General features: G+C 44.7%; 2 protein-coding genes across 12 annotated transcripts in view; one reads left to right on the forward strand and one right to left on the reverse strand.

Moving 5' to 3' along the window:
- RECQL5 (RecQ like helicase 5) overlaps positions 1-22,335 on the forward strand; it is a 37,870-nt gene that overhangs the window by 13,258 nt on the left and 2,277 nt on the right. For 6 of the 11 annotated variants that reach the window (XM_053960561.1, XM_053960565.1, XM_053960566.1 and 3 more), the window contains exons 9-17: positions 15,763-15,990; positions 17,433-17,532; positions 18,027-18,063; positions 18,849-18,907; positions 19,030-19,106; positions 19,647-19,740; positions 20,201-20,341; positions 20,763-21,424; positions 21,621-21,699. In XM_053960561.1, coding sequence (XP_053816536.1) covers positions 15,763-15,990; positions 17,433-17,532; positions 18,027-18,063; positions 18,849-18,907; positions 19,030-19,106; positions 19,647-19,740; positions 20,201-20,341; positions 20,763-21,424; positions 21,621-21,699 — 1,477 coding nt within the window. The other 5 variants (XM_053960567.1, XM_053960568.1, XR_008434230.1 and 2 more) reach the window with 5 other exon arrangements.
- SMIM5 (small integral membrane protein 5) lies at positions 2,021-12,114 on the reverse strand. Its single transcript, XM_053960584.1, has 5 exons — positions 12,013-12,114; positions 5,950-6,087; positions 5,448-5,590; positions 3,668-3,820; positions 2,021-2,270 (listed from the first exon to the last, which is right to left on the reverse strand). The coding sequence occupies exons 4-5, from the start codon at positions 3,792-3,794 to the stop codon at positions 2,149-2,151; spliced, it is 249 nt and encodes an 82-aa protein (XP_053816559.1). The 5' UTR covers positions 3,795-3,820; positions 5,448-5,590; positions 5,950-6,087; positions 12,013-12,114; the 3' UTR covers positions 2,021-2,148.

Genomic DNA, 22,335 nt, shown 5'->3' on the forward strand with positions numbered 1-22,335 from the left:
TGTGCTGCTGGAACAGCCCTCAATGGGATGCTGTTAATGTCTGCAGCTGGCACTGTCTAGCACAAGCCTGGAAAGAAAGTGAGCTCTATTCTTCCCTGGGTCTTGTGACTTAATCTAGATACAAAAACATCTGTTGAGTCTGTCTCTGCAAAAGAGCTTCTGAGGCTCCTGATGTCACTTTGCCACTCGTTTGTGAGTGAAAAGAGCAAAGACTTATGTGACAGGAGGTTGGTGTGATGCACCTCTGAGTGTTTAAATTGATGCTGTGCTTGAGATTGTTTCCTCCTAACATGTTGGTTGTCAGTGAAAGCTTTAGGACAGCCTAATAAAATTTTTCTTTTCTTTTTTTTTTACACTTTGTTGTTTTAGTGTAACTGTGCATGCAGTAGCTCATGCTAGCGCAGTCTGCTCTTGGCAGTTGTCAAGTTGAAGCTCAAATATTTATTTCTAAAGAACATCCTCATTTTCTGCTGTAAAGTTCTGCTTTTTATTAATTTAAAAGTAACACTGGTAGTTTCAGGAATTTTCTTTTTCTTATAATTCTTAGACTATTCACTGTGTCTCTGGCTGCAGATATATTCCAATGTGCAGCTGTACAAAAATACCAAATACCTAGATCCAGTTTGTTGGCAAAAAAATAAAGTGCATTAAATACATAAGAAGCTGATGTAATGTGCCTTTTACTAATATGGGTGCAGGCAACAGAAAAAATACATAACTTTACAGAGTTTTCTTTTTTTTCTGTACCTCCTGAAGTGTAGAGTATTTTAAAGCCCATTGTTAAAACCTTGATGATTCTGTTCTCCCTAGCTCGATGTTGACTTTGTTACATACACTTAGATGGGATACAGAGGCAAAAGATGACTTCTCTACATGCACACAATTGTTTATACCTTCTCACAAGGGTGGTTGGTCTCCCATTTGGGGCTGAAACACCAGTGGTTCAGAGTTTAGTGCAGAATTGTGCCTTTCTTGTGCTATGCCACTTGTGGAAGTCGTGGGCTGTACCACAGCCTTGTACGTTCATAAATCCCTTTCGGAAGTTCACTGGAGTGTAAACCAAACATACACAGTGGCTGCAGCATGGAAAAGGGATTTATTTGCACTTGTTAACTCCAGCCCAACAGCCCATTCTTGGCTCTGCTCTGTCACAGTGCCTGCTCTCAGCTGCTGCACATATACCCTGAAGTGATGGCTCCCATCATGTGTCACTCCTCTGAAATGCCTCTGTGCTTGCTCATAAACACACCCCTGGCATCATGTTCATGTCTACTGAAATAAACTGCACACAGTGCAGGGAGTCAGGCACACAGATCCCTCAAGTAAGGACTGGGATTTGTTCATCTCCTGGAGTTCCCATACTCTGCAAGAATCATTCATCTGCAATAAGCAGAAGAGTGGAACCATAGGGGGTGGAGAGGGAGCATGTTGAGCAGAAAATGATCAAAATAAGCCATAGGATTTGTGAGTTTTTTCCCTTTTGCTTTCATCCTTCTATTTACAAAGTATTCCACATGATCTGTTTTCTTCTTTGGCAATTTCCTATCATCATATCACCAATGAAATGACACTGGGAGCAGCTGTTACCAGCTGTACTCAGAGCCTCAGCTGGCACATCTGGATGAGAGGGTCCACCATTTGTTTTCAGCAGATATCTCAGCCAAGTGTGTCTCCTGCAGCAGGTTTGGCCTTGACCCATGATGACCTGAGCAGTTGGACCTCCCAGTGGTGTCAGTGGGTTTTGCTAACACCCAGTACCATCCTTCTGGTGAGGAGAGCAGGCAGTGCCTCGTGTGTGGCTGTGTGCGTGGACTCTGCTTGGCTCTGTGTCCCAGGGGGAATCCTCAGCTGGTCCATCTGCAGGGCTGTCTTTGGAAAAGCTCTCTCTTTTCTCAGCAATCTGTGTCCATGCCCTCCCACCCCATCCCAGCCCAGAAGAGGGACACAGTGATGGTAAAGGAGCTTTACCTTTCTGGTCACAGTAGTGGCTGTCACAGAGAGAATGAATTCCACGCTGTGATTTCTGGTCCTTTGAGTCATGTTCATTAATATTGTTATTGCCATTTTCAGTGGGCTAGTTTGGAAAGTCATTCCCATAGCACTGAATCATGATGTCCAGGCATGTCCTCGATAGCAGGTTGTGTCACTTCATGAATGGGCAGCTGGGCGGACTTGGCTCTTCCTGTGTCTGGGATCAGGGTGTCCATCACAGCCACAGCAGCTGTAGCAGCAGCAACTGCAGGCAATGATCGTGAGCACCAGCACAGTAACTGCAAGAGAAACAAGGGATATTGCTTCATAGCATAGGAACAATCCCTGCAGAGTAACCCTGTGTCTTCTCCAAGTTGTTTGGTGAGCAGCAAAATGAGCAAAGCCTGGTTCCTTGAGAATTTGTTTTGCCCTATATCCCCATCTTCCTCCTCCTAAGTTCCTGCTCCTTTGTATTGGTTTTCCATTTAATCTGGACAGTCATTACCAGGCATTTTGAGACCTTAAGAGCTACATTCCAAACCATGTGAGGGTTTCTTTAGCCACTTAACGGGCTGTTGTTTGGGAGCTGACACGCAGTACCTATGCACAGCTATGTTCCTGGAAAGGATGAAAATCCAGCTTTGGATTTTTGAGTAACCAAACTTGAGGGAGTTGGTATTTTTGGCAGTTGTATGTCTGAAGAGTGAGTTCAGTGTACTCTTTAAGCATAACCCATGACTGGGTTGGATTTACTCTTCTGTATTTAGCTTGAAAAAATAAGATACTTCAAATGCAGGAATTTGTTTCACAGAACAGTGGCCTAACTTACTGTCCTCTATTCTAGCCAAGATGGCTGGTGTTGGCAGGGATATGTTAGTTTATCTGGAGTAGAAAAGGAAGACATGTTCCATCCTGCAGAACATGTAAAAGTGTGAGCAGGCCTCTGTATGCATGTGTTCCTTTAAAGCCTGGACCTGGGCTGCAAGGTAACGTGACCTGTGGGGAACCAGCTGTAGGGATGAACCAAATAAAGCAGCAGGTGTGGCATTGTGAATTCCAGCCCAGGGAGGAGTGTCCAACTGAATACACACCCTTCCTTTCGGCCTGGTGCAAGCCCTGTCTTTGAGGAGCAGGGCCTGTCTTCCTTCCTGCTTATTTTCACATTGTATAAACAAACTTCATCCTCCTTGATCCAGCAGTTCTTGATCCAGTTGTTGTTCCTTCCATGCCATCCCCACACAGAGCAGCAGAAGGGATCTTGCCATTACCAGAGGAGAATAAATAAGCTCATCTGAAGCATATTGGCTTCCACTGAGCCAATACAGGAATGATACTCAGAGCCCCTCTTAAGTGTCTTCTGTGGCAGGGAGATGCTCTAGTACCATTTGTCATAAACTATCTCCTATGCATCAGAACATTACAGCAGCTCTGGGTTGGTTAAAATATTGCTGATTTAACTAATGTTTAAAATGGGAGCTTTGGGGAAAGCTGTACTGTTTCCTGCCATGCCATGCAACCATGTAGAGGTACATGTTGAGTGTTAATAAATTACCTAGGAATTAACCTGGGCTTTAGAGCACAGCCTAGAAAACAACAGCCAACACCACCAACCCACGTACACAGCCTGTGGAGCAAGTTGCCCCCATAAGAGAGGAGAGAAATTCTGAGACCCCTTTGTCTCCACCCACAAACTCACCAATAAACAGAAGAACCACAGAAAAGCTGACAATCTCCACTGGCTCAGCCTTGGGCAGTTTCTGGAGCTTAAGGAGAAACTTCTCACCAATGGCTTGAACTTCCTTCAGAAAGCCTTCAGAAGACATTCTGTCACAACCTCTCCAGGCTTATGCTGCAGGAGAACCAAACAGAGAATAAACCTTTACACTGACTAATGCTAGGGAGCTGCCAGCCTTCTTATACAGCTGGTGATCACAAGGAAAACAAGTTTATCTGGTCTCAGTCCTTGTTCCCAGTAGCTAAGGTGGAGGACTATTAATTGTCTACGTGTTCTGGCACTGTTTTAATTTCAAAATCCAGCTTTGAGGGTGTTTTTGTCAACTACTGTTAAGCCAAGTCCAAACGGTGTTTCTCCTTCAAGGACACTTCTTCCAGCAGGCACTGAGTTAGACTGGACAGTGCCTGCCCTTGGCTCTCACCCAATCAAAGCACTTTTTTTTCCCAGTTGTGCTAACTTGTCTTTCCAGAAACAAATGCAATTCTAACCCAACTTGAATTCTCAGTGCTGAACTCCACTGTACATAGTCTTTAGTTGTTTGTTACGGAGTTACACAAAGTAGACTCCCTTGAAGGCTTCTTGCACTTTGAGCTACAGAATCCCCCTTCAAAAACAAAGGCATTTACCTCAATACAATAGCATTAATAACCTTTTATTAACCAGTTTTACTGTATGTGATACTAAAAGTTAAAGTCTGCATTCACTAGGGACAGCTGGATGCATTTCAAGCTCTTACAAATGAATGCAATTTTATAAAGAAAGCTAAATTTAGGTTTTTGGGGGTTTTTTTAAGCCACAGAGCAATATATAAAATGAACAGTGGATTCCACCCATCACTGCTGATGATGAGCAAAGCAAAAGCCCCCGGATCTGTCAGGGAGATATCTCCCTTGTGGAGTTAATCCCTCCTGCCCTGCTCAGTAATCTTAGGCATTCTTTATTCCCAGAGTGATGATCAGGAGCTATTGTTACTGAAAATAACAAAGTTAAAAATAACAATTAAAGTTAAGTGCCTCAGTTTTGTCACCAATACTTGCTGTTCTTTTACCCCATGAATAAGATTTTAGGAGGCATTGCAACAAATTAGCTGGCATGAGACCTATGGATCTTCAAATTCTGCTTCAGTCAGGAACTGGAATTGGATATTTTTGAGAAATATCCATAGTTCCACCTAAAATAAGTGTTTGGACAGGTCAACATTTGAATGGGTTATAACTCTTACTTCATTATTATATCAAAATATACTGGTTTGTGTGTGTTGTAACAGGCAACACTGAGTTTTGGGGCTTGAACATTGTAATTTAATATCCTGATCTTGGTGATAACACGAAGCCAAGTGACCAAGACAGCATTTCTAGAACAAACCAGCTAGTTCCTTATTCAACATCTGGCTTGGTTACTCAAACAAATGGATGCTTGGAGTTCAGTTTTTCTAAACACACTGAGGACAGAGAGACCTTGGCTGTTCCTTTGCATTGTGGGCTTAAGTACTACAGTGCCAAGTTAAAGTAGTTTTGTATGTTTATGCAATTCAAAAAGGGTTTTCTTTGTTCTTTTAAATCCAAGCTAAGGAATAAAAATCGGAACCAGCTGGTTTCTTAGAAATGGGGGTGGATGGAAGATCTACATCCACAGAAAGATCACCGTGCAACTTAGGAAGGAGGCAGAGCTGTGGTCTTTCGACCTGAAAAGGTCAGTTTTGAGACTAGGGTTAAATACTTCTTTCCAGATGATTGCATACCCCAAGTGAGCTTCTCCAGAAACAGCTGCTTTATCCTTAGTGCTGCAGGATTCTGTGTCAACAGATTTTCAATTTTGTTTCCATTCTAAGAGATATGGTGGAAGAGGCAGAGGTGAAATGATTTGTGCTTTCTGTTCTTGGCTCTAGAAGAAAAAAAATTCAAAAAATAAAATTTCTGGCTTTAACATTGTGAAAATGTTTGTTCCCTTTGGAGGTGTTTCTCCAGAAGCTCTCCTCATACCAAATTTGCTGTAAACTTCCATGCCATGCTTTGGGTTGCATCAGAAGCAACAGGTATAAGAGCCAGGCTTGTGAAATTTGGTTATACAGGGTAAAATAACTGATCAGGATTGCAGAACTCCATGTGGATTAGCAAAGTGCTTAGTCAAAAATGATAAAGCCTATCTCTGTAATGGACATTCCACTCTGCCCATGGTACCTCATCTGGAGCTAAGTGAAGGAGTTTTTATTCTAAAACTTGCAAGGAATGCTGCTTGTTTACCTTGGTCTGAATTATATCAGGGACAAAGTTTGATGGTGGTGGTGCAGTCTCCAGCCTATCCGTGAGGAAGCAAATGTTTTTCTGATTGACTGCACTTTCTGCTGCTTCCAAGGGCTCTCTGCTTTGGGATTTCTGCTTCTGCAGCAAGGTAAAAGGGTGAAGAATAAAATAATTCTTAAAGGAAAAAAGTCAAATTCCCCCAAGAAAGCCAGTTACATTAATGGACTTTTGTATGTTCCATTCTACTTGTGATGTAAAATCTTTGTTCAGGACTAGTTTTGATGTGACCTTTTCCCAATTGATTTCAGTGGAACCAAGATTTTACCCTTGAGATTAGCACAAGGGTAAGGATAGTGTGATTTAAATCAGTTGTCTTATGCATCTGCTTCATTTACAACACAAAGGTGATGACATTAATTACAATAACAGAGTGGAGCTGTGAAAATTAATTCCTTTTGTTTTATTATATTGTTTTCAAATAAGCCTCCAATCACCAACAGTAGTAAAGGCCAGGTGGTGCAGGATATTCAATTGAAGCAGTAACTATGATTATTATTAAAACATGGAAGTCTTAAGAGGTTTGAAACTTAAGGTTGTAGGCCTTAACTGACAGTTTACTTTCAGGCCTGGAGTGCTGTTTTAGAGCCTGGAAGAGCCACTCGAGTTAGTACCTCAGAGATTCTCAGGGGTTTGGAGCAAACATAATTGTCTGCCAGTGTTTTCCTCAATTGGGAATTCCTTCTTGCTCATCTTTGTCCTTCCTCAAAACTTCACCCACTGAGGATGGGAACCCTCTAGAGCAGAGGAGACTTGGCTGTAGGGCAGCAAAGCTATTGTAACTCATCCATGTCATGGAAAAAATCCTGAATGACCACAGTGCAATGTGGTCTTCATAACACACTGTCAGACTGATGTCAGGAAATTGTGCTCCACAGCTGTAGTTAAAGATCACATGAAGTGAAAATCAGATGAAGAGAGGCAAGATAAGAATCTCACATAGAAAAGAAAGTAACATAATGTCTTGTCACAGGCAATTTCTGACACTCTGCTGGGATGGGGTGGCAGCCTGAAATTCACGGTTTTGACTTAAGAAATAACTCATCTAATCAGTGATGCCAGTGGAACTAGATCATTAAACCTTTATGCCCTCCTCTAATGTTGCAAGGCCCAGCAGGGGGAAGGAAAAAAACCAAATCATTTAATTTGGGTTTATTTAGTTTTGATGAAAAAAAGGCCCATTCTGCCATGTGCCATGAGTTACTATCCTTGGTTGAAAGGACAGAGCACAGAAATGATGCAGGGGAATGGCGAACAGCTACAGGTGTGCTGCTCAACTGCAAGGATTACATGACCCTGTAAAACCAAAGTGCATGTCCTGTGTTTAGGACTTACATAGATTTAGATTCCCAGAAAGCACTAATGCAGATTCAACTTGCTGTGCCCACTGAAGAAAGCTGTGAAAATTGCCATAATAGCACTGAAATTGTCTTTCTAAGTTGTTTTAATGGACTTGTGCCATGCTGAAGCACTCAAAGAAGTTGACTGCTCAGCCCCTTGGAGAATAAAGCCATTAAAAAGCCTCAATCTAGACATTCAAGAGAAAAGCCTCCATCAAGGTTCCTTTTTGCTGTGAACTGGCTGCATGTGGAGGCTTCTTTTTCCAAGAAAAAGAGCTTTGGGGTGACCATGTACAGTGGGGTCTCACATTCCTGTGTCTGCCTGAAGCTGGTGAGGCTGCTGTGAGTCTTCTGGAATTGCTGTACATTTTGGTTTTGCATTTTTGCTCTACATTTGGGTTTTTTTGGTCTGTCCTGATCCGTGTGTGGATACAGCTGCATCCAAAGGTGAACTGTAGGGAGTGGGTGAGCTAAAATTTACTGCTGAGAATGAGACACTTGTTTACGCATAGCCCTGGGGGTATTTGAGCAGCCTTTTTTAGTGCAAAAAGCACATATTTAAGTTTGTGGTTTAGCCCCAGGACTGGAAGTTAGTAAATACAGGCAGTCTCCCTGGTCTGCCAGTGATGCTCCCTGGTTGTGTGACTTTGGGTAAGTCATCACATCCCACTGTTGGGTGACTTCATCTCTGCAAGACAGCGGAACATGGAACCACATCAGAGATTTGTTTGTTAATTGTTGTGTGTCCAAGTTTCCAGCATGCTTGGGAATCTTTAGATAGAAAGGCAACAAGTCTCTGGTTTTGCAGTTACAAACTGAACTGGCCATTGTTTTGCTCAGTACTTTGTACACTTTGTTCACTGAACCTGTTTAGGATAGATGTAGATGAAAGTGTGGTTTCCACTCTTGTTTGCTCCTAACTCAACCATGCTCTTCATATTGTTCTTGCCATAATCCTGATCCATTAGTTTTACTGTGCTTGCATGGGTTTGTTGCTCTAGTAAGCTTAAATTGGAGATAAAGCTTTGGAGGGGGGAATTTTGGGGGGAACAAGAAGCTGCCAATGCCTTTAGTCCTAATGCAGCAAGTCCCAGTGATGGTGAGTTGGCTCTCCTCCACTGCCCACAGCCCACAGCAAGAGTGCTCCAGAGACCTTACAAAGCAGAACCTTCCTGATGTTCCCATCAACTAGAATGCCAGAGCAACATTCTCATTGCAACCTTGGCTTTTCCTTAAGACTACGGCTCTGAAGAAGCAACTGTTGTGCTGCTCTTACTCAGACTAGTCCAATAAATTGGTTGAAATTGGACCTGTACAGGGATGGGAAGCCTGTATGGATTGTGGGGGCTTATCTGGTAGGAAATCTTACAAGGCAAGCCCAACCTCATGGAAGGAGGGTGCTAAGCAGCCAAAGGGGAGGGGATGCTTTTTATTCTGGTCTAAAACTCTAAAATAAGCTCTGACTGTACTTGGCCACTTTTTAAAGAACATGAAGGCTTGGCCAGTTTCAAAACATACCAGCTTTGTTCTTGGCCCCTGAAATGTCCTTCTGATCTTATATGGATAAGGTCTGCAGTGCTTCCTGTTCTCAAACAATGCTGGGTTGCTAGGTGTGCCTACAGTGTGGATGCATTTTGGCATAACGTGTCATAATTCCTGCATGATTGTTTATTGTTCTAAGCTTTTAGTGCACTGCTGAGATGAAAAGGGCCATAGAAATGCAGTTGTATTATCAGTGCATGGTTTTCCCTCATCATTGTTAATGCAGTGTTTGCTGCCATGACTGAAGTTGACTAGCCATGTGAATCTTAACTATAGTTCAGACAAGCCCATTTTTCTTAAACCAGGAGTGCACAGAGCCAGACAGAACTATAATTCATTCCCAAGCAGATGAAAATAGTTTCCAGTATCAAGAGAATTCAGCCCTTGAACAGCACACACCCAAACTGGTAAATTGTAGCTCAATGCCATGGGAGAAAAGCTGGGACTTTGTCAGTTGGTTTGGAACAGAAGGCCACACATTCCTGAGATTTTAAAGCTGCCCTGCCTGGGTCACCCTTTGGCTGGAATACCCTATCATCTCCACCACCCACTATTTAGAGATGGGTTTTGAGGCAGCACTGTAAATGTGCCTTCTCTTCCCTACAACCTAATATTAGATTAATGGTAAAAAGGCAGTGAATTCCCAGTTTCAGTAGCAGAGGTGCGCACTGGGGTGCTTAGCTAGGAGTCTTTACACCTCTGCAAATCACCCTGGTTTTCTCCAGTCCATCCTACAAACATGTCCACAAAACCCCATGAGATAATTCCTCACTACTAGAAATTTTTAAAGTGGGGAAACCAAAACACTGAGCCATCCAATGAAAGAAAAAGGTCAATTTTAAAAATAAACCTGTAGCTCTTCTACAAGAGAACTTTTTTTGGGGTTGGTGATGCTTGAATCTAGCCTGAAAGTCTATTCTAATATTAGCAAAATATCAATTTCCCAGGAAGCTGACTGAGAGGTTGCTATGTGTCTGTGAAAGCCTTTTAGTGACTTCACAAACATAGTGGGATCTATCAGTAGCTGGTGCTTGAGGTCCAGCATCTGGAGGCCCTGAGAGTGCTGGAAACTCCTCCACCTTTTAACAGCCACCTCTGTGCCCTGTCCTTGATCTCACATCTACAAGTCTCCTAAATTACATGCATTTTTGAGTTTTTTGAAATATCCTGGACTAATCCTAGTAAAGGTGCCACTGGGGTATAGGAACTGAAAAATCAAAATTTGCAGCAGCTGCTGCAATTCCTCAGGAGGAATTGTTTGGAAGCTCATCAGCTGTGGCTGCATAGGGTAGTGGGGAGAGCCTACATGGAGGTGTGGGCTGCGTGCTGCTCCCCACCCCTCCCAGTCCCTGCTGTCCCCTCCCCTGGCCCACTGCAGGCTCTGTGCTCAGGGGCTGGTCTTACAGAGAGGAGCTGCTCTATCAAACTTGGATTATTTTGTACCTTCATTCCCACACCCACTGTTGGTTGCAATCAGGCTGAGGCCCATGAACTGTGACAGCTGTAACGCAAGCCATGTCCTGCTGCTTTTATCCAGACATGTGTTTCACATTGCTGTGCCTCTCCCCCCACACATGAACAGCATGGCCACAGCTGGACAAGCCCCCAGCCAAACCCATTAAATTTTCTTTTGGCCAGGAAAACTTGGCGTGTTTCTCTACCTCCTTCCCTCCCCTGCCCTTCTCCCCTCACTCCTCCCTCCTTATATTTTTTCTTTGTTATTTCACTAAACTTTGTTTTTTCACATGCTTTATTTAAGAAACTCTCTTAACTGCAACAACCCACCTACAGAGACTCTCCCTTAGCAGGGTGGAAACTTCCCTCCATCCCCTTGAGCCTTAGGGCCAGGCTGGAGGTGTGTGGGTCTGAACTACATCTCCTCACCCAGGCAGTTCCAATTCCATGTTTGTACAACACGTAGGTCAGAAAGACCTGCCCTCTATTCCTCGTTAATGGAAATGGAGAGAAGTGGAAATACCTGATCCTTAACATTCCTCCCTACAGGCATGTGTAGGACTGGGAAGACCTTTTTCTGTGAGAATTGGCTTTCTGCTCCTGTTTGTAAACAGCTGACTGCCCATGCGCCTCTGGGCGGAGGCTGAGGGGTCCCAGCTCAGTGCTGGGAGCTGTAGCAGCTTCCAAACAGAGAAGTCAACTTAATAAATGGGGATTTATAAGGCCAGTCTCCATTACCAGCCCCTCTTCCCGTACCCAACAGCAAAACAGAGATGGGAGCACAGGTGGGACACCTCTGTAAAACCAAAGCCTAAACCAAAACACAATGGCCTAAAATGTCTTTTTCAACCCATATGATTCAGTTGTATAATTTAATGTATTTAGGTGATCCTTTTACTCTTCTTTCCCTTCTCACTGCGTTCAAACTTTATGGTCTGGTTACTGTAAACCATGAGCTGTGTATGTACATGTACGTGTGTGTCTCTCAGAGCAGTGGGTTCTCATTCTGCTTTGAACACTAAACCAGCATCTGTGCCTAAGTACACTGTCTGATTTCTTCTTTTTTAAATGTTCTCATTAGCAACTCTGTAAAATCTTTCCAGTTATTTCTATTGGACACAGATGCTTAACTTGTACAGCGTGCTAGTTCCCCGACCAGGGTTTGTTTTCTAAGCTCTCTGCATCAGGATTTGGGGGATAAAACTTAGCTGCAGCTGGGAGGAGCTCCGGGAAAAGCTGTGGCTGGCACCCGTCGGGTTTCGTACGCTCCTGCCTGTGCTCCCCGCTAAGGGCACGCACAGCCTCGGACCCAGCTGCCTTGTCCACACCAACTATTTCTGTATCAGGTCACCAGCTTATCAGGACATACATTCTGTACGAGCACAGAAACCCGAGCAACCTGCCTTTGTCACCGGCAGAGGAGTTGCAGAGTCCCGCTCGGGCTCGGAGCTCCTTTTGTTACAGGGCGGCTGCGGCGCAGCTCTCCGCAATCCCATTAAAAGCTTTTCTCCTGCCAGCTTCGCTCCTCGGTGTCCCTGGCAAGCAAATTCCTCCTCCCAAGCTCTGCTCCTTGCCTGACCGAGCAGGGGAAGCTCCCCAGGCTCCAGCCCCTCGCTAAGCAGCGGCGGGTGCCGCGATTGACCGAAGAGCAGCGATAGCTCAGCCTTACCCCGACCGCGAGCTCTGCTTCTCCTCTTGTTTTTCTTTCGTCTTCTTAAACTTTCACGTCATCTCTCCCCTCATCCTGGCTTGCGGCTCGCTGCTCGCTCAGCTCCTCTCCGCTCCGCTGCTGACAACCAGCTGTTGTCTCTGCCCTTTTTTTTTTTTTTTTTTTTTTTTTTTTCTTGTTGCTGGTTGTCGTGGAGATGCGAAGTTTCGTGTTACATGTGTGCCAAAGAGGGAGGGTGAGGAGCCACCGCAGGCTGAACAGGAGCCGGTGCCAGCTCCCCGGGGCGCCCGAGGGCCGGCACTTGTTGCTGGCTTCCTCTGTGCATCTCCTCCGAGAGAGGAGTTTCTTTACCTTGTAATGACGGCTTTTTCTGGCGTGAGACTTGAATCGATTCCCTGCCTGCGATAGTTTGGGGCGATGTTAAAGCGAGTAACTTTTCTTTATGCTGCCCAGTTTCCTTCCGGCTCCGGGAGAAAGAGCTTTTCTCCTGTGTTCATTGAAAGGGCAGAGCAAGTATTACAAGGACAGTGCAGCACTGTGAGAGACCTGCCACGAGCAGGGCAGGGGGGACAGTGCTGGGGCGGTGAATTTGATGCTGGGATGGTGAATTTGCTCCGTGCCCTTGGCCAAGTCATTTACTCTCTTGACGCTGAGCTTTTCACTTCTTGTCTTCTGGGGACAGCTGACTGTCACTGTCTTGTCTCAGAGGGTGAAGCTCAGGTGATGATGAAAGGACATAGTCCTTCAGACAGGTGCAAAATTAGAAGTTCTCATCAACTTGCTCTTCTATTTGATAAAGCTCATTAAGTGGCTTTCACTTGACAGCTGCATAACTTATTTGTCCTCATATGATTTTTATCTTTTTTAACCCTTTCACTTCACATTATTCCAAGGCTTGCTGAGTTGTTTATTTCAGAAGGTAGCATTTCTGATGAGGCTGTGTACCCTTTGGCTTATACGAGGGAATGCTTTTTTTGGGTGTTTTTTTGGGAGAGGCAGAGCTTCTTTTGGGATATGTGACTTTGCTTCTTCTCTGGCTGTCCACCTGCTTCTCCTAATTGCAGAAATGGGGCTCCTGTTTTATGTGGTGTATAAAAACAAGAATTACCAAAACTACACAGGCGCAAGCAGCTTTATGGTCAGTTTAGCACTTTCCTGAAATGTATTGCCACAGACAAAAATGTGTTAATAAACCTCATTGTTATTTGCTCTTCATCCCATTCCATAATGTCAGATGAGGGGGAAGGGGATGTCTGAAATGACATAATGATTTTGTTTAGACATTTTAGAGACCAGTGGTCAGCTCATATGTACTCTTTTTGAAGGGCAAAGGGGGACAAATAATACAGTTGCATATTTAAAAGATGCAATCATTTTAGGACACGTATAATAATACAAACTACCATTAATTTATGTAAATCATCTCATGGGCATTAGTCAGGTGTTGGTGTGACAGGGGAAGCTTTCCCCTCACATGTTAATGCATAACCAACTGTCTTTCAGGAACTCTTGTGTTAAGCATTAATCCAGTGATTAACCCCAGCATCCCTGTTGGTAACTATTTTTTGCCTTTTGACCTTAATTATACGATTGCAATTTTAGTTTTGCAACTGAATTTCCGTTATGGCCCAACTCCTGAACACTGTTGGCTAAAGTGGGGCTGTGGCCCCAATCTGGGTAATTCTTCAGGAAGAAAAGGGCAATTACAGGAGGCTGGGTGGAAAGGGCTTGGCTTTACAAGCCTGATGGGTTAGAAACTGGAACTCTAAATTCCAGTGCGCTCACAGCTGATCTCTGCTTCCACCAAAGCTTTCCCCTGGGGCATCTAAAGGACAGAGGTGTGTGTGGCTATCCCTCCCCAGCATAAGCCTGGTGAGCTGTGGGAGGGGGGAGAGGGCTTGTCCCTCACTGAATGCCTCAGTTAACTCTAATACAGATCAGTGCGTGCAAGGGGAAGAGACAGAGATTAATGAGAATGCCTGCCTGTTTTCTTTTGGGGAAACAAAAAGCTGACTTGCAGCTCGCTGACATTTCTGTAGTCACGTTGCATTGGCAAGCCAGGCAGCACCAGTAGTTCTTGTGGAAAGGCAGGACAAGGGTATCGAATGTATTGCCCCCATCTCGGTCCCCCCACCCTTCCCCTCCATGTGAAAGGAGTTCTTTGAGTGCAGGAGCAGGGTGAGTCAGTGTGGCTCTGCAGGGGGATATAATGGCAGCTTTGTCGGAGCCTCTCCAGGCTTTGGTGTCCTGCACGCTGCAGGCACCCTGCTGCAGCCCCTTACCTGGGCACTGCCAGCTCCCTGGCACTTGAGCACACTCCGGTGACTGTTGGGGACAGGAACCTGTGCTCTGCTGCTGTGCTGCCTTCCAGATCAACCTCCCAGGCCGTGGGAAGGAGTGAGCTAGCAGCCACTGCAGCCCCTTACAGGGTTTGTTTGTGATGCTTTGGTAACATGCAGTTGTGCTCCCTCCAGACACACACAGACACAGTGAAGAAGAAAACTGTGTTTGTTAGATCTCTGGCAAGTTTTGACGTGCCTTAAAGGGTTTAGAATAAGAGTAAATGAGGTGCTTGCTCTCTTACTTTTCCCCTCTGTGACCCACTTTTTGCAGATGAAGTTGGGAAGTCCACTAGGGCACACCTTGGTAGAGAAGAAAAATTTCCACCGTCTTCTTCCTTGTAGTAAAATAATTTTCTTCTAAAATAACTTCTGTTCCCACTTGGCTGCAGGACTTGATCTCTAAATGCCCAATGAAGTGAATGTTTTCTTATACTTATTATCAGCATTTTGACTAACACACAACCAGTCACTTCTGCTGAGAAACTTTAGTTTTAAAAAGCTCCTCTAAATTCTGCTTTCTTAAAAAAAGGGGGGGAGAGTAACTGCCTGATCATTCTTTGGCAAAATCAGTGTATTCCCTGGTTTAAGTTAGGGAGTGTTTTAGAAGAGAAATTACTTCCTGCCTGTATTGCTGGTGAGCATATTGTCACCAAGTTCTTTTTTATGTACCCCAAAACACTGATGCCTGCCAAAAATATTTTTTAAATTTCTGGAAGAATCTAAAATAATCGTCTTATGGCTGGTTTACTAATCCTGGTAAACTGGTTGTGCAATCCTGTGTGAGCAAATGAACTTGTTCTCATGCATGTAGGACTCTACTCAAACTTTGGGTGCTGATGTGGAGCATGTATGAACCCATCAAGATCCACGCTGTGTTATCTGAATAGTATTCCATTGTGATCTCACTTTGGACTCTATTTCTGGGGCTTTCTTTACATTCCTGTGTCTTCAAATATATACTTTTTAACCTTCAAATCACAAACAATAAACCTAGAAGCTCTTTATTGTGATATCTACTCTGAGGTGTAGTGATCAATGGGGCCTCTTTACCTACAGCCATCCTGATAGGACATGGAATATATTTAGACAGTGATGCAAAATTAATAACTGTATATTTCATCAACTGCTCCTTTTGCAGATCTCAAGTATCTGGAAGGGTTTAGCAGAAGAGATTAACAGTGATGTTTTTTTACGTATGGGGAAGTGAAGGCAGAGAGATTTGAAGCAAGGTGCCAGGAACAGAGCCCAGATTCTGCTCTGGGGATTAAACCCTGTGATTGCTGCTGGAATAGACATTCTCTGTGAAAAAACAAGACTCAAATCTTTATCTAAAGATACCCTGCATTTGGAGGGTAGAGTTTTTGTGGATAGAAGTGATAACCATATGATTTTGCCTTGTGTTTCCAAGCTGTCGCCATGCTGCCATAGCAAAGTACTTTGGCGACGCCACCCCACCTTGCAACAAGTGCTGTGACTTCTGCAAGAACCCAGGGGCAGTGAAAAAGCAACTGGAGGCACTGGAACGCTGCAGCAACAGCTGGAGCAAAACCTGCATCGGGCCCACGGGGGCCTCCTGGGATAGCTACAACCCAGAGCTGTACGAGGGCGGGAGGAGAGGCTGCAGAGGCTTCAGCAGGTCTGTACCAGAGAGGTTACACTCATCTCACAGGAGCCATCAGAGAAAAGAGCATCCACCAGCTGCAGGCCCAGACACTCCTATTTTCAGCACATGTTTCTGTGTGGATGGTATTCTTCTGTAACTTTCTGGCAGCAGCAGCTGGAATTTCATTTTCCACACACTTTGGCAGCCTTGTTCATGTTCGTGTCCCAGAGAACCAAAAGCTGTTTTGACAGAGCTAAGAATTGCCCTGCACAATGTAATTGGCTCAAGAAACTAGCCTGAAATTTTTGAAAGCAGCAAGTGGACTCAGCCTGTTCATAGTCACAAGGATCAAAAATGTTTGAAATTGAGACCCAGGTGACATGGTCCAGAGTTCATTCCTGATTTAACACAAGTGTCTGTGAGCCATCAGGCCAGAGGCCACTGACGGACTTAGTCACCACAGAGGATGTTATGAAGTGCCAGTGGCAGTTTGTTCTGCAGAGTGCTACATTTTCCTATCAGGCTGACAGCAAAAGGAAGATGTGCAGTGGGAAACATAGTGAATTCTGTAAAATGCTTGGCAGTGTGGAGGTGACAAATTCTCTTTCCCCTTGTTCTCTGGCAGAGTTGCAGTGACTGTGCAGCTGTGTCAGGATGAAGTTTCTCTAAGGCACTGCCCATGAAGCTGTGCCAGGATACACAGTGCTTTAGGCTGGCCAGGTCCTCTGCTTTACCTTAAAAAGCTCGAGATTGGTACCTTTGTTCTTTGGCCAAGTCCAGCTGAGTCAGAGAAAACCAGGACTTGCGACCTAAGCCTGTGTTTGGTCTCGGGACCTGAGAAGCCACAGCTAATGCTGTTGTACAGAACAGTGTTTGCCACTTGGCTTATTGAACCTTTCCATGATCTGATTGTAGTTTTGCCTTGGAAGTTGTAATAGTTAGCAGCTCTAAAGCTCAGATTTGTGATACCTGTAAGTTCGGCAGCTGTGGGAGGCAGTGAACTCCTGGGCTACATCTGGTGAGGATCAGCTGCTGCATTTCAGTGTAGTAGAGATGGAGATTTCATTTATTGCAGCAGCCTGTGAACAAGTGAGGCTGAGGAATGGATGTTGTGCCCTTTCTGCCATCTCTGCTCCGAAGGACTGACAGATGGGGTACATGACATGAGGCAGTGACTCCTGAACCCCCTGGGAGCATCTGGCAGAGCTGCTGAAATGGAGCCCTCCATTCTCAGGGCACTAGTTACATGCTCTTAGTTCATGCCACTGCCTACTACTTTATGGATTAACAAATGTTGTGAATTTTTGGAGGACACTCACTGCTGTCCTGGTTGGGCAATGGCGGAGAAACTCAAAGTGAAGACATGTTCAGAAAGAATGTTGGATGCATCACTGGGGTGGCTTCCCAAACTTGTCCCCCAGTTTGTGCTGCAGCTACAGAACTGCTTGTTCCTCTTGCTTTCCTGCCTTATCCAGGTATGATGAAGAGGGCAGTGGGAATTGGGATGAAGACAATGAGGAGCGTCGGAAACGGGAGTGGGACAACTTCTACAAGAAACAGATGAGTCTGCGCAAAGTGAGTTGGGGTCAAAGATGCACAGAGGGTTTGCTGTGAGCTTGTCTGACACACATAAAGGCTTCCTGGCACTGATGACAGTAAATTATTTCATCTTGGTGTTGCTTGTTGTCCTTCACTTCTTGTACTTCTGCTTTCGTTGTGTTCTCCATATTCTGGGCTAGTCCCATAATAGGAAGAAATGCAGCTTATTCATGTGCTGGTTTCTCTGCAGTGCTAGGCAAGAGGAGCCTGTTGGTTTTAATGCCCATGGTAGTAGTAAAAACAGATTTTCCCATTCAGCTTCTCTTAAATATTCCTATAGCAGAGGTGAAATTTTGGCTTTGATTCTCGTTCTTTGTCTTCTTGGCCCTGTTTTGGCACATATTCAATGCCTTTATAACTTCAGCTTTAATTTTCCCTGGAGCAGGGATATAAAACATTCTATTGTGCTTCTAGATCTGCATGTGTGTAGTAGGAATGGAAATATTTGACTGATCTTTGTTTTCTTCCAGGGCAAAGAACCAGAAAAGGAAGATTTTGTTCCTCCAAGTAAATATCTTCTTTGATTTATAACAGGTTTTCTTTGGGAGAAGAAAGTCTTATATTTTGCAGCTGCATGCAATTTGTACAGCATCACCACTGGAGGTATCAGTCCCTAGGCACAGAGGTCAAGCTTTTGGCTGTGAAAACTTGGCTGGAGGAGATGGACCACAGCTTAGCTTTGGTCGGGGTGAAGATATGGAATGCATCTTTCTGAACAACATTTCCAAATAAGCAAGAGAGAAGAAAAACTCTGTCTAACCTGACTTTGTAGTGTTAGTTATTTCTGCAGTGGTTATGAAGCAGTAATAATAATAATAATAATAATAATAATAATAATGCTATAAGGAAACTGCTGAAAACCTTTACTCTTTGTAACTGTGCTGCTTGGGGCCCTGTCTGGCACTGTTGCAAAAGAACACTTGATAGGTCAGGTTATTCTTTACAGCCTGATTTTTTTGGTTGATATTGTGAGGAGCACAAAAGATTTGAGTTTCCTAAGAGCCTTAAAGAAAGGTTTTCTGAGGTGGGAAGATTTTGGAAAGCTGTTAGTCCTAAACTCCAAAGTAGATGTTCTCAATCAGAGAAAACATTCTCACTTTGGTTTCTGCCTACTCTTTCGAAGTGTGTAGCTTCTCCAGGTAGAAAGGGTGACCACAGTGTTCCCTGGGGAGACAGTGCAGGGAGGAGAAAGCCAGGCAGTCCTGGACCTGCACCTCCCTGTGACAGCTGAGATGTTCTCCATCAGCCTAGACCTGCCATGGCTCCTTTCCCAAATTCCTCTCCTGTGGCAGGTGCAGACTGTCCCCTGAAGGAGGCTGCCAGCAGGAGGATCGCCAAGCTGACTGTGAAGGTAAGTGATGTTGCAAAGAGCAATAAGGCTTCTGCCTGGCCTGTCCTTACTCCTTCAGGGATGGAAGTCCAAGAGGCAGTGGGACTTCTGTAGAGCATGTCTGAGTATCCCATGTTTCCTAGGGCCGGGAACACTGCCTGAAAATGCTGGAAGAAGCTTTGAGCAACAACCAAAAGACTCCAGCAGCAGAAGGAAAATGGTATGAGATGAGGAAAAAGGGGTGCATACTGAGTCCCTTAACACAGGGCCTGCTCTTCCCTGAGCACAATTACCATTGTAATGTGTATTAATTTTGCTCAGGGAAGAGCAAGCCCTCTGTTAACACAATTAAGGAATGCATTTTTGAGCTTTTTAAAGTTATTTTGTCCAAGGATGTAGTTTCACTTAACAGCATCTTTCTGGCTCTGATGTTGAAGATCAGACATGAGGATTCATGACTGATCGCTGTTATCAGCTTGATCCCAGGAGTGGCAGTTCTTCCCTATCCCACAAGATGGGGATAGTGCACTTCTCAAACGGAGCAGTGGGCAAGAATCTTGATTTAAAACCGTGTTCATCACCCTTTCCATTCTCCATCAACTCACCACTACATGCCTTAGGACTTAACTGGAAGTTATCACTTATTCTTGTACTGGAGAGAATGGATTTTGTACTTTCTGGGAGATACTTAAGCATTAGTGTTCCCTTTGCAGATGCAAGAAGTGTGTCTTGCCAGGAATCACCCCAGCCTGTGTTTCAGGTCAGACCCTGGTGCCTGTGCAGTGGAAATGGAATATGAAGCTTTCCGGACCAGTAAAATGGCAAATTCCTACAAGGCAGCTGTGCTAAAGAAGGTAGGGACAAACATCTACATCTGCTGCTCCCTGGAACCGGGGAGCTCCAGGGCAAATAGGGCAGAATTTGTGTGGGAAAGGTGAAGGACAAGCTCTGTTTTGCCTTGGGTATCTTACAAAACTTTCTTCTTGATTTTGTTTCCAGGAGGGACCATAATCACCTCGAGGTCACATCTTTGTTGGCTTTACAGGCTCTGAAAACCTACATAGCAGTGCAAGCTTATCCAGATATGTTGTAGCAATACAGGAATTTGGGAATTCCTCAGGCTGCTGCTGGCATAGAGAAGCCTTAGTTTAGGTTATCTGGTTGCCATCATAATCTCTGAAGATGTTTCTGTTCTTGAAGCAGGTGCCTCTCCAGAGCAGATATTTGTTTTGTTACTATGACTTTTAGTATGTACAAAAGCAGGAATACATAAAGATTTCTGGCCGTTAGAGAATATTTCTGTTCTCTTTTCAGGTGGCAGAAATCAATAAAGCCTCCAAACAAGGGGAATTGTTCTCAGTCTTTGGGTCTGGAACAGGTGGTAACAGCAATTTGGAAACAAAATCTGTGTCTCTAGCAGAAGAGGACTTTGTCCCTGCATCCCAGGTTCCCTCGGTGAGTATTGGTGGGATAGACAGGAGGAAATAGTGTATTTTGTCTGTCTGCCTTTTTTTTAAATTTGAATCCTTTCTGTAGCCCCAACTGCCATTGTGCTATATTTCTATTGTAATTGCTTTTTCCTGTCTGTCATGTTATTAGTGAATATAATCTGTGTGCAGGCCACAGCTTAAATAAGTTCTTTCTCATCTTGCTTTATCCAAGGATGCTGCCTTGTTTTCTTACTGTTAGCCTAGGACTTCCACCTAATCCATTTCCCTCATGTCTCTGTTGATGGGTGTGATGATCAGTCAGATTTAGAGCCTCCTCCAGCTTACAGCTGCCCACACTGGTGTATTGTGTGCAGAAACCTAGATGCTTTCATGGTGCTTCACTCAGGGATCTCATATCCAAAATTTCTTATTCTTCCTGTCTCCAGTTCAAACCCAAGCGTGTGGGAGCAGGATTTCCAAAGAAATCCAGCTTGTTCCAGACAGCTTCAGAACTGCTAAAGATCCAGGAGGAGAGTGATGCAAAGCCTGTCAAAAAAGACTGTCCAAGTGGGCAAGACAACAGCAACTACAGTCTGGACCTGGACATCAGAAACCCTGTTCTCCAGGGGGAAGAAACTGTAACCAAAGCAGTGGGTGAGAGTGCAGGGGTAGAACTACACCCAGAAAAGAAGGAGCAGCAACCCAGTCCAGACACAAAAAGTGCCCTTGGGGAGAGCCCTGCTAAAAAGTCCAAACGTAGCAAGAAGCAGCAAATGCTTGCAGAAGCAGCTAAAAAGGAATCACAGGATATTTCCAAATTCTTCTCCCTCCCCAAAGCTGGCTCTAAAGCCCAAAGCTGTAGTGTAGCAAAGGGAGATGGCTGTTCTGCAAGCACAGTACCTCAGGTTTCTTCTCAAAGTGTTTGTCAAAAGAAACCAACAGCTCAGGAAAACAAAGATGGCTCTGGAGACCTGACTGGGCAGTTCCAGGGGGAGAATAAAGAACTGAGAGAAACAGAAGTAACACTGCCTGAGAGAGGGGAGAATTCTAAGACCCAGCAGGCTGCTGAAAGTGAATTCCTTGAGGAAGAAATAGATGTGAAGTCCAGGTAAAATCTCTACTTCTCTGCTCTCTGTGTTGTCCAGAGCCCCACCAGCCTTGTCCTGGAAACCTGTATGAGGTCTCTGGGTCAGTGAGGGAGACTCTTGCTTTACCATGCAGTCTCATGGCCACTGACACTGAATGCAGAAATATTTTCACTGTGGAATGATTACAATTGGCCTTCTCTCCACTCTTCCCACTAGTGTTGCTGAAAATGTTGCAGAAACTGAGCTTCCTGTTGTTGGAGAAGGTGACAGTGGGAAGCGGCCAGGATCAGTTGAGGTAAGACTTCAAAGAATACTAATTTCCTCTATTTCTTCTGCTCATCTTATACCAAATTTCTCTTTGGGAGTGACACTCCTGCTCTGAGAGTGTCATTTATCTGAGGAGGGCCCAGATGCAGTTGCAACAGGAAGGAGAACCCCAGTTGTGTTGCATTCCTGGTGTTTCCTTGCTGCCCTCTGGGCTGTGTCAGCACCTTGGGCTGCAGTGGAGAGCTCCCTCTCCACTGCTTTGTTCCCTCCTCTGTGCAACTCATGTGACTGTGCCCTTGCTGGTGACTTGCCTGGAATTAGTGTCCCCACCCCCTGAGATCGATCACTAACTGTAATTAGGGAGCTGCTTTCTCAAGGCAAGGGCACAACCACAGGCCAGAGACACATGGGACCATTGGGAAGTGACCCTTGCTCACAGCTTGCCTTGCCATTCATTTTCTGCTTCTGCATTTGGCAGCTGAGATTGCCTGGCAGCTGTCTCTGCAACACTGCAGTCTCCTTTCTTTTCCAACTGAGCAGGAGTGTGGCTCTCCTGATGTGTCTGATTCTTCCTGAGGGGTGTATTCTGTTCTCAGCAGACATCCTGAGAAATCTTTTCCAGTCAGTTTTCCTCTGGAGGATAGGGTCTAGCAATTAGCTGCCC

The sequence above is a fragment of the Vidua chalybeata genome, chromosome 19, assembly GCF_026979565.1.
Source record: "Vidua chalybeata isolate OUT-0048 chromosome 19, bVidCha1 merged haplotype, whole genome shotgun sequence".
Taxonomy (NCBI): Eukaryota; Metazoa; Chordata; class Aves; order Passeriformes; family Viduidae; genus Vidua; species Vidua chalybeata.

Coding starts and splice junctions, on each gene's coding strand:
- SMIM5 (XM_053960584.1), bottom strand. CDS start 3,794: ATGTCTTCTGAAGGCTTTCTGAAGGAAGTTCAAGCCATTGGTGAGAAG. Junction 2,271..3,667: donor TGTGGTTCTTCTGTTTATTG/GTGAGTTTGTGG, acceptor TTTCTCTTGCAG/TTACTGTGCTGGTGCTCACG.